Here is an 18,102-nt window from a genome sequence, read left to right as displayed (position 1 = left end):
AGCAATTTTTAAACCTACTAAAATGCATATTTTGTAGTATTTTTGTGCATGAGAATGTGCACAGAAATCGATGCCCACACCCCAAAAAAGTAACTGTCCTAATACTTATGGTTTGGTCTGTGAACAGCTGTCGAAAAGTACGATTTTGGTACACTCCAGGTACACAAAAATATTACTTTGATGACAGAAAACAAACTAGAGTGCAGTTCTTTAAAATGTGATCTAACAGGTCCTCCAATTATCTAAGACTTAGTAATTCCAACAAGAATAAGGCAACCCACCGATTATGATGATAGCTGTACCAGCCAGCAGAGCGAACAGGGTGCAGAACATCATCTGGTAGGAGTTTATGAAGCTGTGGAAGGAGTGGCCCCCCTCCATATAACCAACTGGAGAAGCAGCTGCTGAGAGAGAGAGAGAGGCGTTTGAGATAACAAGCCCATTTGAAATGCTGAAATCACACAACACACTCAACATATTAGCTACGGCAGAAAGGATAATGATGTTGTTACAACACTGGTGATGTCTGATACCTGAATGGAAAGATGGTTACTAAAAATATGCCATGTCAGTGTCCTCATTTCCCACAGATGGCAGGGCTGGTTACATGGCTGGCATTGATTACTCAGCAGTAACCCATTTAAACAGCTAATTACCTCAATACAGAAGGTTTTTTTACATTATGGCCACATTTCTATTTTCTGTTCAATTGAAGGGTAAAAAAAAAAAAAACAACAACAAACTGTTAAGCACTGTACGCTGAGATGTGCATTTTTTGTCATTGAACAAAATGATGATATGTATTGAAAATATAAGATTAAACAATGTGAATCATTTACGATGAACTATGAGTAGCTTCACATTTATAATAATACATTGTGAAACAACCCAGCTACATTTCCTGCAACATTACACATAAAATACACTTAAAGTAAAACGACAAGTTTGGCTTTAGGTTCTGTGGATTCTCATTTGCACTGTTAATATCTGACCTTGAATTGCAGCATTGGGATCAGCTACGTGAATCAAAGTGACTGGGATGACGAGATTCTGGTCGGAGGAAGTGCTGCTTATAGAAATGGAAGCAGAAACTGCTAAATGGGGGTCCACAGCACTGACGGTGTACTTTGAGAAACTGGGGAAGCCATGGTGTACCTCCTTCTCTTGGACAACAATGTTGGGAGAAGTAGACGCCACCTAAAGATACCACAAAGTGATGCATGCTTCTAAACATCATATCTTAATTTCACTAAAACACGGAGAATTAAATTAGAATAGCATTATTTCGCTTTAAAAACATATTGTACCTCCACATTGGACAGGGCTGCAGTAGGGCCATAGACTGTGAGTTCAGCTGATGGGTGTAAGTTTGAGAGCAGCAGCTCAGTCTGGTCTGAGTACAGGCCTGGCTCAATTGGCAGTCTGGCACTGACTTGTACCCCAGAGAAAGTACTGCCCTCCAGGCCTGCCTTCACCAGCAGGTTGGTCATGGATACGCTGAGCACGCGGGTCTGCTGGTCAGTGATGGGCTGCAAGGTCATGGAGCATGTGTAGAAGCCTGAGGCATTGGACACAAGTAAAGGTGATGGTTAGAGATAAATTACTAATGTGTACATTTGGTACAAGACCTGATCATGAATACCACCATGCATGTGAGCCCTGATATAACTTTGGTTACAAAAAAGATGCCAGGCACATACAAGAAATATGTATTTTTCCCCTTTAACCTCTGAATATCTGAGAAAGTATCACTTCACAATCACATAATTCTATTAGAAACCCTTTAAAATTCAGCTGAATGGTTACAACCTCATGAACACACTGTGGATCCCACTGTACATAAGCCAGCAACTAGGGAGAAATCCCAAAATCCCAAACACAATTAGATCAGTGATTTCAGGCAACAGGGCGTCTGCTCGGTTCAATACATCACCCGGACAACTTTTATAGCCCCTGCTAAATTCGTTGTATGGGCAATGCAGGTATTGATTATGCCCTTGTAAAGAGTACTTTCCTACCCCCTTTGCACACTATACACACATAAAAAAAAAAAAAATAATAATAACCTATGTAGTGGGGAGGGAGGTTATGTTTTAAAAGTATCTTTTAATTTAAGGGGGGGGACCTCTCTTACCAATGCTGGGGTCAAAGGTGACGTGCGTTTTAAAGACGTCATTAGCAGAGAAGTCGACAATGTCGCTGGTAAAGCTGAGATGGCAGTTTACAGATGTTCCTGGCTGCAGCTGTGAAATAGCTTCAATCTGGTTAGAGGAACAGGTTCCTGTAGTGTAGGGCACATTAGAACAAGAAATTCTGTTATTAAAAAAAATAAAAATAAGACTTCATGAATTTATATAAGGGGGGAAAAACAATCCAAAAACAACAATAACAGAAAGTTTTGATATTTAGGATGTCTGCTAAAATGGTTTCTCATATAGAGATGATTTACACAGCTTCCATATCTGCACTATAACGTGATTATTGGGTGAAAGAGCTAGCCTGGCTGTGTGAAAGTAATGAATTCCTATAACATTTCTTCTAAAACACACAAATAAACATTTAAACAAAAACAAAAAAACTAAATATGAGTTCAATACCAATGAGGTTGGTTCCTCTGTCTTTGGTTGTCAGGAGAACCTTTGTCTCCTTGCCATTCCTGACTGGTGTAGCCTGTGCCATAGCTGCTGTCCGTGTAGGAGTTTCCACTACTACCTACAGAGGCATAGAGAAAGACACAACAGCTAAAGGAAAATCCAAGGAAGATATAAGTGTGTACATGGAATAATCACACTGAAATTTGCATTCACTAGTAACCGTTTACATCAATCAAATCAAACCATCGGGGAAGCAAACTAATTAAAACACAGCTGAGTGCTGAATATAACATTCCACCCACTTGTTTCAAAGACTTTCTCACACTGATAAAAAAAAACAAAACAAAACATCTTAATTCAGTTCCTTTTAAAATAATGTGAGCTCTTTTCTGTTTAAGATAGATAGCCAACATAAAAACATTTTAACTGCTCTAAAAGCAAATATTTATTAAAAATTGTGGTCACATTCAGGGGGAAGGAGCATGATTTAAAGAACAGCAACATCCAGAGAGCCAATTAATACTTTCCACGCACCGTGTACAAGAATCCTAACAACAGCATTTCATGCGCACACATTATGCATAAATTAAGTGTTGTGGAAGTGATGATGGATATGCAATCCACTTGTTTTTAATTTTTGTTATGATACATGTCTAGAGGATTCCTGCAATATTCTGCACTAGTAGAGGAACAAATGTATAAAGAGCAGAGAAAGATCAAAATGGTACTGCATGCATAATTAGAATTCTGTTTATTAGTGCACATTCATTAAAGCCATGGCTAAACCACATATCAAGCTGCACTATCAGTAACATACCTCTCTGTATGTTTTCAAAATACCAGGTATCTCATAGTACACAGTAGCTGTCCCAGAGTCTCTAGCTACACCGGCTCCAGTTTTAGGGTCCACCTGAAGAACACCATCTGCAGTGGAGCTCCAAGTGCCATGAGCACCTACAGAGAAGGCAAAGATAATATTGTGCTTTTAAAATATGTACAGTACACTTAAATTCACGTAAATTGGTACTCCTTTAGTTATTTTTGTGACATAAAAAGTAGGGCTGGGTATCGTCACCGATTTCTAGAATCGATTCGATTCTGATTCACAAGGTCCCGAATCGATTCGATCCACGATTCCATTAAATTTGAATATGGGAAATTTTGACAGTCAGAAATATTATAATTCAGATCAGTAAATTGACATATTTTTGTATCTATAAAAAAGGAAGCTGACACACGCAAGATTTTATCAAAGGTGTGAGCATCACAGCAGATGCCTTCGTGTCAAAGTAGCTGAGGATAAAACACAGAAAAACATGAAGGTTTTCCTGGCCTGGGATTTTATAAAAATACTCTGCAGTACATCAAAAACGAAAGAAAACCATTAATGAACATATGAACGTTACCTCTGACGTTACAGCGGTTTTATTAGAGACACGGCTGAGCGTTTTGCATTTTGCATAATTTTAAAAAGTTTAAATTTGTTCAGTATTGAACGGCAGAAATTAGGTTTTCTTTTCAGAAGTATGTAAACGAAAAAAAAACAGCGGCCGACAGCGCTGTAAACAACGGTAGACTTGTGCGTAACAAGCAAGCGAATAATGAAGAAAACAGTACAGAGAGAAAGAGAGAGAGAGAGCTGTGCATGAAGTGTGATTTTATCGTGGTGAAAGCAAAACAGTAAAAGTCAGAGGGAATTCATGACAATGTTCATGTGAAGCGTAGTTTGGATCTTCTTTTGCTGCTGGTTCAGTCAGTTTTATTTTTATTGTTTGGAGAGAGATAAAACTAACAGCTTTAGAATCGGCGCAAAAAGGGCGTAAACACAAAGCGCGGATCCGCAGACACATCAGAGTCAGCGAGCTGTCGGCTTTCAGCCCCGACCGTGTCCGTGCCGTCGGGTGAGAAAGTCACATCTCACTGATTCTGATCCGCGGGTCCGCGCTGTGTGTTTAAGTCTTTGTGCAGAATCCGTGTTCCTGCTCGCATTTACTGTCTTAGCTGTTTGGTGGTTGTTGAAATTTTGTGAGATTTCACCTGAGATTCTGTCATTTCGGGCAAAATAAATTTATATTAAAAAATCGATTCAGGATTTTAATGAATCGATTTCACGTTATCCAAGCCAGAATCGATTTTAATCGATAAATCGATTATAAAAACCCACCCCTAATAAAAAGTACTTTGTTCTTATGGAAAGTCAATGAAAAGCAATCAGAAAACATAAGAAATACTTATCTAGACTGTAAACTTGTGCCAAATTTAACAGACATTTTATTAACTTTCACAATGTTTTGTTGTGCTTTTTATTATTTTTTTAATTTTATGACAGCATTTGTGACATTTTAACATGTAAATCTCTTACCACTGGGATTAGTTAACTGGATGTGGAAGCAGACCACATCTCCCACCGTCAGTTTTTTGGCATCATCCATATGAATAGCATGTCCCACTGGAATTGGAACATAGTCTGCCACACCCATGTTTTCGCTGTCCCAAACTGCAAGGAGTGTGAGTCCTACATTAACTGTTCTCACTGTGAGGGTGTGATTACCAGGCCCAACCCCAACCTGCACAAGGTCATCTCTAAAGAAAAGAACATAGGAACAGATTTAATTATGATTATCATTTGTACACGTTTCTGTGAAAGTCCTAATTTTTCAGGGTGTTTCAAATCAAGCGAGTTAGAAAAAAGGTTGGCCAAAACAGCTCCAGCCTTAGACATCAGTAAAAGAAGCTCTTAGGGGAATTTTATCACAGGCCAACAATCAAAAATGTGATACTTTCCCACTAAAATCATCTGTCAGCACCTGGAGAAAACCATAATAGAATCAATTTATTGTATTGCCAGGCGAGGGAGTCCCTCATTGGAAAAAGTGCAACACTGCTCTGTTCAACACACACATTTACCTCGCTCAGTCAGGTGGAAACAACTCGTTCTGAAACTGGGGTTAAAGGAATACCTCTCTAAATTAATCAAATTACTCCTCATACAGGCTATCACTAGATGATGTTGTGACCTCAACTGCTCTGGTTGGATTGTACAGAAAATGAATGTACAACAGTATGAGTCAAGAGGAGTAGTGGAGTAGTATCGTGCATCTCAGCAGTGGTGAAGAATAAAACAAAAATAATGTTAGTATTAAAGATATACGCCAATGAGCCAAACATTATGACCAACATTGGCTAATAAGCTGTTGTTCCTTCACCTGCAGTCAAAGTAACTCTATGCTGCTGAGGTGTGGACTCTAAGTGATCTTTAAAAGTGCCCTTTCACAATAAGACCATAGTTTTCCAAGTTGTGAGCGGACCACATCTCCAGCACACTGTTCATGGTTTGTCCAATCTTAGACCAGCAGACAGTGCTGACCCAGAGCACTATGCAAGTCTTGCCTCAAATCACCTGAGTGGCCAATATTTTTTGTCACACAGATGAGTCATGTGTGGAATGAAAGACAAAAAACTCCAGGTCAAATATTATATCTTATTATAATACACAAATTCTCTGTTCATGTGTTTGCCTCTTTTTCAATTCCTACTACACAATCAGGAGTTGTATAATATATTTTTTTTTAATTTCATCACAACAACATCTCATTTCCACAAAACTTCAGTTTATGCATGATATGTGACGCCATCAGGTTGCCTGGCAACCATTTAGCAACGAGCTACAATGACCTCTTTTTCTTCCTTTATGCGCCTACAAAACCTTATGAAAGCATCCTGTTGTTTTCACAGCAGTAACATCTCATTTATATACACAAAAGCTGAATTATATAGGATATATTAAACCATCATGTTCCTACCACCTAGCAACGGGATGCAATGGCCCATTTATTGCATTTATGCACCTACAACACCTTATAAAAGCATCACATTTTCATTTCATGGTCGACAGCATGAAAAGGCCAAATGATACCATATGTACTAGTAAATACATAGACATAAATTATACTATATATTAGGGGTGCAACGATATTCGTATCGATATTGAACCGTTCGATACAGTGCTTTCGGTTCGGTATGCATATGTATCGAACAATACAAAATTTGTAATTTATTTTATCAACTTTCCTTCTGACGATGCTGTCTGTGTTGAGCGCTCAGTGAATCTGCGTTCGACTACTCCGCCTAGGCTCGACAGTGCAGCCTAGGCGGAGTAGTCGAACACAGATTCACTGAGCGCTCAACACAGACAGCATCGTCAGAAGGAAGAGCGCAGGGCAAGCTAGCGAGACAGAAGTTAAGCTCACCTTTTAACATGGACCTCCCCCACTCTCATTCAGATCTGGCGTTTGGAATTATTTTGGTTTTCATGTGACGTATGACCCTGAAGGTAAGCGAGTCATGGACTAAAGTAAAACAGTATGTTGGATGTGCCACGCAATGCTCAATTACATGGGTGGGAACTAGTGTGTTAGCGCAGTTAGCTCGTTAACGTGTTGGCCGTCTAGCCCCATGCACAGGGCGATCGGCGGTAGCTCGTTAACGGAGATTTGCCGTGTTGTGGCGTTAAGGTCATTTCAACGAGATTAACCTGAAAGCACTAGTGGGAACACAACGAATATAACTGCACATTTACGCCGACATCATCCTAGTGCAAAGACAAAAACAACAAGCATGCTACTAACTTTAGCCGAGTCATTTAGACAGCTGTTAGCACATGATTCTCCTTATATGTTTAATATGCTGCTGAGAATATAGCCCAGAAGAAGCGGATAGTATAGCTTTTATTTTGGAAAGAGACATTTCTCTGTAATAAACTCTCTTTTCCAAAGATGAGTGATTCCTCAATCAGATACAGGGCTCGCAATATCGCTAGCCCGACGTCCCGGGGCTAGCGATTTTTCCAGTCGGACTACCAAAATCTATCTCTGCCCTGCCCGTCGGGCTATTGTAGGAAAAATATATGTCAATGCTTTTGCATTCTTTCAGAAATGTAGCTGGGTAATTATGTCATTGGCATCGGTGAGCCACTGTCAATATGTGACATATTGAAATCGCGTTTGAATTTGCGCTTGTTTTTTTGCTTTCACTTTGCAATCGTGCGAACTGTGTATAGAGAGCGACAGCACTGATCTGTGAGTGATGATAATTTGTGCACCAATTCCTCTGACATCGTCTTATTAATCGTTAGCTTACTATGCAAACATGACAAGTGAAATCTCCCGCAGCAAGCTTAAACATGTGAGAGGTTGATCGCGCAGAGAATCGCTGAGCTTATGTGAGTGTGTGTGTAAAAGCAGCACGATATATATTTTAGTTCTGCTGAGCCAAATAAGACAGGTCAGGGTGAAGAAGTGACAGCCAAAGAAAAGCTTACCACAAAATGGAGAAGTTATGACAAATCAGACTATAAGGCAAAAAGAAAGTGCAGCTTTATGGTTTCATGGACAAAAGAATTTCTGTGGCTGCAATATGATGAGCTAAATAACCAGGGCTGCACATAAGTGGTCCGCAGGTGCGCATTCGCTGTCAAAATAAAAAACACGCACAAGGGTTAGGGTTAAATTTAAAAACTGTACTTTTGAGTTAAAATATATATTTATAATTTTAATAAATGACAAATTAAAAAGGCATGAACATTTTTTTTGTATCGAAAAAATATCGAACCGTGACACCAAAGTATCGAACCGAACCGAACCGTGAATTTTGTGTATCGTTGCACCCCTACTATATATATATATAAAAATATATATAAAGACACTTAAGAATCTAAATAGAGAACACTGATGGATAACATGCTACCTGAAATACATTTGATAATGGCTAGGAAGCCTGTGGGTTGACATGACTTGGTTTGCTGTATTTGAAATAATTGTAGACATTAGCTCATGTGAGGCTGGGCGAAGATGCACAAAATGAGTACTCAAAGTGAGGCCTTGCTTTTTTCCCCTCTATAAATAGGGCCCAGAACAGAAGGATAATACCTTTTCAAGCTTGGGATATTACACTTACAGAAAAATAAATCTTCCTCTTTTTCTTTGTCATGCTTCAATCTGAGAATCATGCAGCCTGAAGCTTAATGAGAATTGCTAATGAACCTATAGGTTGCTTAGTCTCTCACCTGTTTGTGGTAAATGTAAGGTGGGAGTTGGAGCTGTGTAGTGCTTCTCCAGTGCTGGCATGAAAGTGGACAGTAAAGGTGAGTACAGTTCCCAGGGGGAAAGCCTTCAGGTTCTCTTTGGTGTTTGTGTGGAGCACCGGACTGGTACTGAAGCGCAAATAGGACACAGGCACCACCTGAAGAATAACATTAGTGTCGCAATCAGTAACTGCAGCAAGATGTCAGCTGTCACTTCAAAGGCCTGTGCTGTTGCTAATAGTTACAGAGTGGCTATAACGATTCCAGTACGGGCCAATTCTCAGTGGGCAGAGAAGAAAAAAGAGAAAGGCTCAGTCCGACATACGACAGGCAGTTACTACTGATAATATATTTTTAGAAAGATTCAATAAAGAAAACTGGCAATATTAACCCTCTCCTGTATTCTTACTGGGTTCTAATGAAAACAAAAAGCTAGGATTTTAAATAAGAAAAATAAAAGGCGAAAAGAAAGTTGTCTTTTTGTTTTTTGTTTTTTTAAATACAAGCCATACCACACAAAAATACCAGATTAAAAAAAAATGTCTATCACTCCTAGTGCTATGCATTTTTGTCACTTATGTTTTAAATTTTATTATTACACAAACATAACAAAAGTAAACACAATATTCAGTTTTTAAATGATGATTTCTCTGATTAAGAGAGAAAGGTTATCCAAACCTACCGCATCCTGTGTGAAACAGTAATTGCCCCTCTTGTTAAATCATAAATTAAGTGTGATTAACCAGATTTTTTGGAAAGCTTCAGTTTCATCAAACACACTCAGGCCTGATTACTGACAGAACAAGAGATTGAATCAAGAGATCACTTAAATAGAACCTGTCTGATAAAGTGAAGCAGGTTAAAAGACCTCAAAAAGCAACACATCGTGCGACGACCTAACAAAACACCTGAGAATTAAAAGTCACTGTCATCTCTGTCTGGAAAGTGTTACAAAGCCATAGAAATGGCTTTGGGACTCCAGTAAAACACAGTGAGAGTCATTACACACAAATGGAGAAAACTTTGAACAGCGATGAAGCTTCCCAGGTGTGGCCGAGCAACCAAAATTACTCCAAGAGTGCAGGAACGACTCATCCAGGAGGTCATAAAACACGCCAGAACAGTATTAAAGAACTGCAGGCTTCACATGTCTCATTTAAGGTTCATGAGTTCATGATATAACAAGAAGAAAGAGACTGGGCTACAATGGCATCCATGGAAGAGTTCAATGAGAAAACCACTGCTGACCAAAGAACATGAAGGTTCGCCTTACATTTACCAAAAAACATCTTGATGATCCCCAAGACTTTTGGGAGAATATTCTGTGGACTGATGACTAAACTTTTTGGAAAGTCTGCGTCCCATTACATCTGGCGTAAAAGTAACAGCGTTTTAGAAAAGGAATATCATACAAACAGTAAAATATGGTAGTGGTACTGTGACGGTCTGGGGGTTTAGTGCTGCTTCACGCCCTGCAAGACTTGCTGTGGTAAATGGAACCATGAATTCTGCTGTCTACCAAAACATCCTGAAGGATAATGTCCAACCATGTGTCAGTGACGTCAAGCTGAAGGGCTCTTGGGTTCTGAATCACTTAAGAAAAACAAAATGAAGACTTTGGAGTGGCCTAGTCAAAGTTTTGACCGGAATCTGATTGAGATGCTGTAGCATTACCTTAAAAGGGCAGTTCATGTACGAAAACCCACCAATGCAGCTGAATTACAGCAATTCTGCCAAAATCCCATCCTGTGCTGCTTATCCTTTTCAGGGTGTGGTGGGGCTGGAGCCTATCCCAGCTGTCTTGGGGCGAGATTTGCCAGATATTGCAAATGCTTGATTGCAGTTGTTGCTGGCCTGATCAGTTATTAAGTTTAGGGGCAATCACTTTCACACTGGGCCATATAGGTATGGAATTTGTTTTTTACCCTTACAAATAACACTGTCATTTAGAAACTATGTTTACTTGTGTTATGTTTGAGCCAAAAGCATTACATCTTTATATTGTTGTGCTTTTTAAGATGCTTAATTTGTTTAATCAAGGTTTCAGCAGTCAGACCGCACACAGTTTTTGGCAGGAGGTCAGAAGATGTGTTTTATAGTCGATATCCACATGATATCATGTTTAAACCATGAATCTCAAACAATTTTCACATTGTAGCTCTTAAACTGACCTTCACAGCAAGGATGAGAGTTTGATTGACACCAAAGGTCTCTTGTGAGGTAACCAGCAGAGAAGAGATGCCAGTGAGAGAGCCAGAGAAGAGGAAGCCCTTATCGTCTACTTGAGCAATAACAACCTGGTCGGGACCATCTAACATTCGATAGGCGAGAGCACCCAAACCATCCCTATTGGACAAGAAAAAACAAAATCACATCATTCATTCAAACAGTATACATATTGTTATTACATGCTATAAAATACTGAAGAGCTGTTTTTCACGTGTATATGGAACAGAAAAAAAAAAAAAAAAACACCCCACTGTGCAGGTGATTCCTACTCACCTGTTAGTCTGGAGTTTCAGAGCCGAGTTCGGAGCCATCAGTAACTCCCCAGCCTCTACTTTGGGATTAAGCATGTGCAGCTTGTCATAGACCTTGATCAAAGCAAAATGTTGAAACTCCAATTATGCGAGAGCCTTAATCATTCTTTGATGTTTCTGCACTAGTGACATGTCATAGTTTAATACAATTTGAAGTTGGATGCACTGCGCTCCCAATAATCTGCAGTGTTATCACTTCAAAGTTAACAGCTTCAGATTTTTATTAAAACTCAGCAATTTCAATGCTCTGCTGCCTTAAATGCCAGCTTTCCCCATTATGGAGAAGCAGCAGGGGACACAGTCAAGATATGCAAAGCACTCCATAAAAGGGGTATTTATAAAATATCTGAATAGGATGTATTTATGGTACTTTGTGTTTCCCTTCCCATTGTTTACAGATGTCTATAAAAAGTGAGCTATAGCCATGGTGCTGTACCTGAATCTGGATCTCGTCACTGAGCTCCTGCAGGTTGTTCACAAGCTGCTGAGCAGTGTGGTCAGAAACTCTGAGTACCACCTTCAGCCCTGTCCGCCCTCTCGTTCTTCCAGTCACCCTCATGCCAAAGTTGTGCTCTGACTGAAGCTCCACATTAGCCTAGATAAGACAAGGACCATTATGAGCATGGCAAAAATAGAAGCAGCAAATCAAATAAAAAGGCAACAGCGATGAGGAAGCAGGGGAAAAGCAGAGACAAAGCAGACGCTAGTTTTAAAAACCATAGTGAAATGGATGGACACCAGGTCTGAAGTAAATCTAATAAAAAGGATCAATGGGAAATGAGAGACAAAAATAGAAGCTGCTTATGATATCAAATACAAGAATGAAAATCCTCAATGCTGGGTACCTCAATGTGTCTTGGCTGGACATCCAGGATGTCTCTCTTAGTAGTGGACCAGTGGAAGGTAAAACCAGGTAGCACACTGCCAAATGAGAAGGGTGTTTGACTGTTGGTCAAACCCATCACATATACAGGCATCTAGAAAAGGAAAGAAGATTTAGAAATACAAAAAAATAAAATTGCGCTGTTCAGTTATTGGTTTCAATTTTGAGTCTAAAATTGCTATTTGGACTCTAAACCGCAAAGAATCGATTTTGAGTCCGTTGTACTGATTCAAGTATAAAACGTTCACACCTGTGCTCCCGTCTCCATTCTTGTAATAGGTGCTCTGATTCGAATGGCAGTCAAAACCACAACTTCGACTTCTACTTGATCCTGAGGAAACAAAATAGTTTCGTCTGTCTTATGTGCAAAACCCACCCAAGCATTACACTTTTAAATACCACAGATATACATTTACCTGTGACACAACAACTAGCTTCCCGGTTTCTGCGTCAACAGCTTGGACCAGTCCAGTAACAGAAACATTTCCAACAGCAATACCTCTGACATGCCCCATGGGATTAACAGAAGCTACTTCCTCATTAGAAATGGAGAACAGGATATTGGACTGAGGCTGAGGACCACCTTCAGATGTGATCTGTAAACAAGCAGGATTGAAAAAAGAAGGAGTAATTTAAATTTAAAGAGTAATCTTGACTAATTGCTCCACAGTGTAGTGGTTTACACATTTCCCAACAAGCAAAAAACCTGGTCCTGGGAAGAAACACAAAAAACATGGAGGTACCCATTGTGAATCAGGGAATAGCTAAAAGTTGATTTTTTCTAGGGCTCTTAACTAAACTGAATTAACTCATGTGTGCTGCCAGTGCAGCGTAGACCTATTGTGCTCATATCCAAGTCTATTTTTTATTTCTTCTTACTAATCTACTGAAGACGATCGGCTTGATTCATGGTTTGAAATAATCCTAATTTTGATACACTGGGACTTTGTGTAACCCCCACAGCCCATCCACATGAAAAAAGTCATTGTAGTTCTGTTCCCTCTTCTTTCAACCCAACTTTCTTCTGACTGGTTGTCCTGTCTACTGCATGGGGGGGGTACAGTAACAGTCAAAGCTATGTGCCACAGATGAGCACATCAGGGATACCTGCTCTCACTGACAGAGTTTTTTTTCCTTTTCCTTTCATTCTCTCTCAACTGAGTGTTTGGCTCAGTTATTGCACACACAGTTGACCACCATCTTCTACTGTAACAGTACACATTAAATATTTTCTAATTAGAGTGTGAAATGAAGCAAATGACGTATTAGACGTACCTGCATCATTGCTCCAACTAACAGGGTCATCTTCCTTGGGATTAGCTTGAAAGGTGGAAACACCTACAATAAGAAGAAGAAAAAAAAAAAAAGGTTTGTTTTCCCCCCTGTATAAAATGTGCCGCTAATAGAAGACCCAAAATAGACTACAAAAAAACTCCACAAAATTATACCTCTATTTGCTGGGGCGCTGAAGCAATTTTTCTCCCATTTTTATCCACAACAACAGCTGATACAGTGGTCTGACCGATGGCAACACCTTTCACCAAAAAAACAGCAGTATCGCTTTCTGTGGACTCCACTAATGGTCTGCAGAGGAGACATTCAGAAACAAAAAAATAAAGCCTTAGATGCCCTTTCACTCTAAAGGTAAAACACATTTTCTACTACTTACTTCAGAGAGACTATTGCAGAAGCTGCCTTGAGTTTAAGATTCATGAATTGGAAATAGCTGGCAGGGAATGGCTTCCTATTATCATCCAAGACTCTGACATAAGCTCTCACAGATTTGCCAATCTCCACCTGTAAGAGATGAAAAGCATCCATTAGCAGCAAAATAATTCTGGTTCACAGGAAGGGTAAATCTAATGATGAGTGTTAAAGACAAGCTGACTTTCAGTGGAATTTGAAAGGGAAGTGCTCAAAGACAATAACCATATTTAGTGCTTATAAGTCACTGAAGCATTGCAGGGATGTGTGATACTGAGAGATTTTTATAGTCTTTTATAGTTTTTTAGTTTTTTTAGTTTTTATAGTTTTTTAGACCCCTCCAGGATGAAGGGCTGAGGCAGGACACTGACCTTGTCAACCACTCTTACATAAACCTCCAGGATGTCAGAAACATGTACAGTTGCTTTGGCGGGTGCTGGAAAAGCCAGGCAAAGGTCATGAACCATCACCTTAACCATGCCTGGAAGGATGGGAGAGACCTGGGCAAACAGCAAATGAAACAATTACATTTCAATACACTTTTTTGAAATTCTACATTTCGTAACGTGTGCAGTCCACTATATATATTCCCTCAAAGACACAGTTAAGATGTTCCTTCTTACCTGAGCGGTGCCCTGAGCCTCCTGGAATACCACATTCACCATCCCTTTAATGCTGGTATTGACAAAGAAGTGCCCTGAACCCTCTCGCAGAGCCAGATTCACCTACAAAACAAAACTGGAGTGAGCAGTCTGCAGTGAAAATTAATCACAAAAATGATTCAGAAGACCATCTGTGTTCAGAGTTGTTTTTCTGACAGGCAACTGGCCTTTCATGTTACATAAAAGGGGACAGATAACCACCTCTTTAAAATCCTCTAACACAGGTCACCAACAGTTATTTAACCCCCTACACCTACTTAACCCTGCTCCCATGTCACACATGATTAAGAGGGGAATGCTTACTGAGTAAACGGGGCAAAGGGTACACATTACTACTACGTGTGGTGATAAGCACCATCTGAATAATTCATGTCCAGACTTAGGGGGGTAAAAAGTAAATGTACTGATGTGTCTGCCCACTGGAACAGTAATCCCATAACTTACTCGCACATCCGGGTGGTTGTATATGGTCACTGTGTCAGGAGAAATCTTCACATCTTCAACCAGCAGAAGCTCCAGTGTGGCTGAGACAGGAGTCATGGGGTCGTACTTAGGAGGACAGAGGCAGAAGAAGAGGAAGACAAGTTCAAATATGATGACTGAGGCTATTAAATGTATGATGTAAATATACAACAACAAAATTAAAGCTTTCCACACATTCATTATATGCAAAAATAGATTTTTCCTCTCCTGTACAGAAACTGAGTTACAGATGTATTTAACAGGACAACATGGCTGTTTAAACCAAAACAACTCAGCTGATGAAGTCCTGATGACTAGAAAAGCGTTTACAAAACAAAACGTAAACTCGCTGAGATGAATCTCTTTTGCAAAAGAGACCTTATTACAAAAACAATCCATATATCTTGAATAATACTTTAGTTAACCACTTCTACTTTTTAAGAGGAAGCGAGAAGCTGTTTTGCATGACTTGCTAGCGGAGCAACTATTTTGACTTACTGGACTGGGGACTTTGGCTGCAGCCAGGTGTGAAACCTGGTAACCGAGAGCTGTTGCTGTGATGGCAGCAATGCCCGTTTGCTGGTGGACAAGAACTTCCTGCCGTCCTATCACAGATCATAAAAAGAAGTAAAAAGTAAATACATGAAATCAATGCATTTTTCATTTTGTAACTTATGAATAATATCGTAGATAAAAACAAAAACAATCTATTCCTGGAGATACTTAAACTGATAACTGACCATTCCATTCAAATGCCCTGAGATTAAAATTTTCTCCTGTTTTTCTTTCATAAATTTAAAGTTCAAATGATATAAAATGATATGATCTTTTACCGTGAAGTTTCATCTGTTTGTTGCCCTCCCTGAGCAACTGAAGCTTCATTGGCATAGTAGGTTCAATACTGGCCAGCGATACCTTTGTGGATTCCCACAGCATGCTCAGAGAGCTAAAGTTGTCAAACTTCCTCCCTTGATGATCAAAAGCAGCCAAATCCAAAACAGGGTTGCGGTAATTTGAAACAGGCACCTAGAAGATCATTGTTTATATGATGAATGTGCTTTTCAAACAGTTTAATTCCATTACACAAAAACAAAACACCAAGATCTTGGACTTCTTTTTGTTAACAAATATAATTAGCTATTTTCCAGTGCCCCTTCATACAGATCAAATTTCAGAAGATCATATTAAAAGAAATAAATAAATCATAAACTTGACATTTCTTCAGCTGGTGTTGAAAATCAATGGATAAATAATTAAATGAAAGAAGTAGCAGTATAAAAATCAATCTACACATCTAAACACAGCAAAGGAGTCTATTAAACAGTGACCACATGCATACCACTTGTTTATTCTGCTGCAGCAGCGGACAGGTCAGGTCTAGCTGTGGGCTCGTATACACGGGCACCAGAGTAAGGCGGGATGGAGGAGCACAAACGAACTTGACGACTGCTGGCTCTACAGCGGGATAAGGATTGGTCACACTGGCTTTGTTCCCCACCATCACCTCCAGAACCTGGAAATAACATTTAAATTCAGTTGAAAGATAAACAGCTGTACTTTTACAATGGTTGTAAAAAAATCAAAGTAATTTATTAAGGACACCCTTGAGTTATGCTAATCGCAATGGCAATAAAACGAATAAGATTTATGATTTTAGCTATGACTTCAAACCACGATATTCATTTTAGAAACACACAATATTTTAGTTAGCGTTGGGAATGGTAAATACAAGATATACAATTACACTTAAGGTCCTACCTGCTCTCCCAGGGCTCTGCAGGTTGCCCTGACCAAACGCTGATTATAGTTGTGAGACAAGGGACTAATCAGGGTAAGACTCAGGCTGGCCTCATCTTCAGCACTCAAGTTGCAGAAAAACTTTGAGGGCTCTAAGACCCAAGGCCGTGGCCCACCCTCAAACAGCATGTCTTTTGATGATCCCAGTGTCACCACAGCAACAGATACAGGGTCAATCGCCTGCCAGAATAACATTCAACTGTTAAGAAGAACTTGGCTATGGAAATGTTAATACAAGGTATTACACAGCAGAGAAATAAAACTGGGTCAAACTTTAGCTGCTAGGGCAAAACAAGCGAAGAAACTCCACAAACATGTCTGCAGTAATTTGAAAAACACAAATCAGTGCCATGTGAGGCATTAAACAACGCCGTATGCTACTGACAACTCGATTGTAATGTGCACAAAAAACGACAGCTACTGTATCTGTTGTTCACAAAAATGACTAAATATTTTAGCAGAGAAGATGTGACATGTCAAACTGTTGCAATAGTTGTCAGTTTTATTCCTTTGTCTTACAGTGCTTGTGTATTTAAAACGATAACAACAACAACAAAAAACAAACAAACAAAAAAACCACAAACACCTGTGTCCCCTGTGTATAACACAATACTAAAATTCCCAAAGAAAACCAATGAGAAGTAAAATATAATACTCGCCAATCGTTGCATTTCTGTAGGGTTAGTCTGCATTCACTAATCTGCATGAATGTGCTTCAGTGAATCTGTTTTCTTATAAGATCCATGCTTATTGGCAGTTTACTGCAATTTTCTTTTCTTCTTTCACCTCAAAGTCCAGCTTAATATATTATTTATTTATTTACTACAAGGTACTTAGCAACTGAAATAGCAGCTCAGCCACACTTTATGTATGGTATCATTTATTAAAGGAAGATGGGTGTGTCTTTGTTTGCTTGCACAACCCAAAATGCCACAAACAGAATCCAATTCAGTAGAAAACACTGAGATATATAAGTATTTGTGTATTTCAGTGTATCTCAGACATACACGCACTCACACAAAAAAAGAACATAACTAAAAATGTCCCAAAAATGAAATCAGTAATTGGACATGAATCCTGGAAGCCTTAAGAAAAAGATATTATGTACAAATGCCTCATCCATCGTGATGAGCCAAGTCCTGAAAAGGACAAGACCTTTAGACTCACTCTGAGAGGAAGATAGGCAGCAATGGTGATCTTGGCACTGAGATGAACATTGCCGTGAGTGTAGCTGACACTAAGCACGGTATACCCAGGAGCCAAAGCTTTGGCTCTCACTCCACTGCAGTGGTCCTGGCCTGCAGCTAGCCTCCCTGTGAATCAGGAAAAATGGGGTTGGAGAAAGTCATAGTACATGATAATCTGATATGACAATGTA

The 18,102-nt window shown here is 39.4% G+C and overlaps 1 protein-coding gene across 2 annotated transcripts in view; it reads right to left on the bottom strand.

The window, feature by feature from the left end:
• nup210 (nucleoporin 210) overlaps positions 1-18,102 on the bottom strand; it is a 32,176-nt gene that overhangs the window by 3,718 nt on the left and 10,356 nt on the right. The window contains exons 14-38 of one of the 2 annotated variants that reach the window (XM_040007863.1): positions 17,892-18,037; positions 16,686-16,904; positions 16,267-16,440; positions 15,761-15,953; positions 15,426-15,532; positions 14,910-15,014; positions 14,427-14,528; positions 14,175-14,303; positions 13,769-13,896; positions 13,548-13,683; positions 13,375-13,437; positions 12,516-12,695; positions 12,350-12,430; positions 12,062-12,193; positions 11,653-11,811; positions 11,179-11,270; positions 10,848-11,022; positions 8,659-8,834; positions 4,957-5,177; positions 3,412-3,548; positions 2,598-2,712; positions 2,135-2,281; positions 1,308-1,558; positions 993-1,197; positions 282-404 (exon numbers count right to left, since the gene is read on the bottom strand). In XM_040007863.1, the coding sequence (XP_039863797.1) occupies positions 282-404; positions 993-1,197; positions 1,308-1,558; positions 2,135-2,281; positions 2,598-2,712; positions 3,412-3,548; positions 4,957-5,177; positions 8,659-8,834; positions 10,848-11,022; positions 11,179-11,270; positions 11,653-11,811; positions 12,062-12,193; positions 12,350-12,430; positions 12,516-12,695; positions 13,375-13,437; positions 13,548-13,683; positions 13,769-13,896; positions 14,175-14,303; positions 14,427-14,528; positions 14,910-15,014; positions 15,426-15,532; positions 15,761-15,953; positions 16,267-16,440; positions 16,686-16,904; positions 17,892-18,037 (3,696 nt within the window). The remainder of the gene's footprint in view (positions 1-281; positions 405-992; positions 1,198-1,307; positions 1,559-2,134; positions 2,282-2,597; positions 2,713-3,411; positions 3,549-4,956; positions 5,178-8,658; positions 8,835-10,847; positions 11,023-11,178; positions 11,271-11,652; positions 11,812-12,061; positions 12,194-12,349; positions 12,431-12,515; positions 12,696-13,374; positions 13,438-13,547; positions 13,684-13,768; positions 13,897-14,174; positions 14,304-14,426; positions 14,529-14,909; positions 15,015-15,425; positions 15,533-15,760; positions 15,954-16,266; positions 16,441-16,685; positions 16,905-17,891; positions 18,038-18,102) is intronic. The other variant, XM_040007864.1, reaches the window with a different exon arrangement.

Source organism: Simochromis diagramma, unplaced genomic scaffold (assembly GCF_900408965.1).
Source record: "Simochromis diagramma unplaced genomic scaffold, fSimDia1.1 OVJJ01000545.1, whole genome shotgun sequence".
In the NCBI taxonomy this organism is placed as follows: Eukaryota; Metazoa; Chordata; class Actinopteri; order Cichliformes; family Cichlidae; genus Simochromis; species Simochromis diagramma.
The sequence above is the reverse complement of the archived record's forward strand: the minus strand, read 5'-3'. Positions and strand labels throughout refer to the sequence as shown.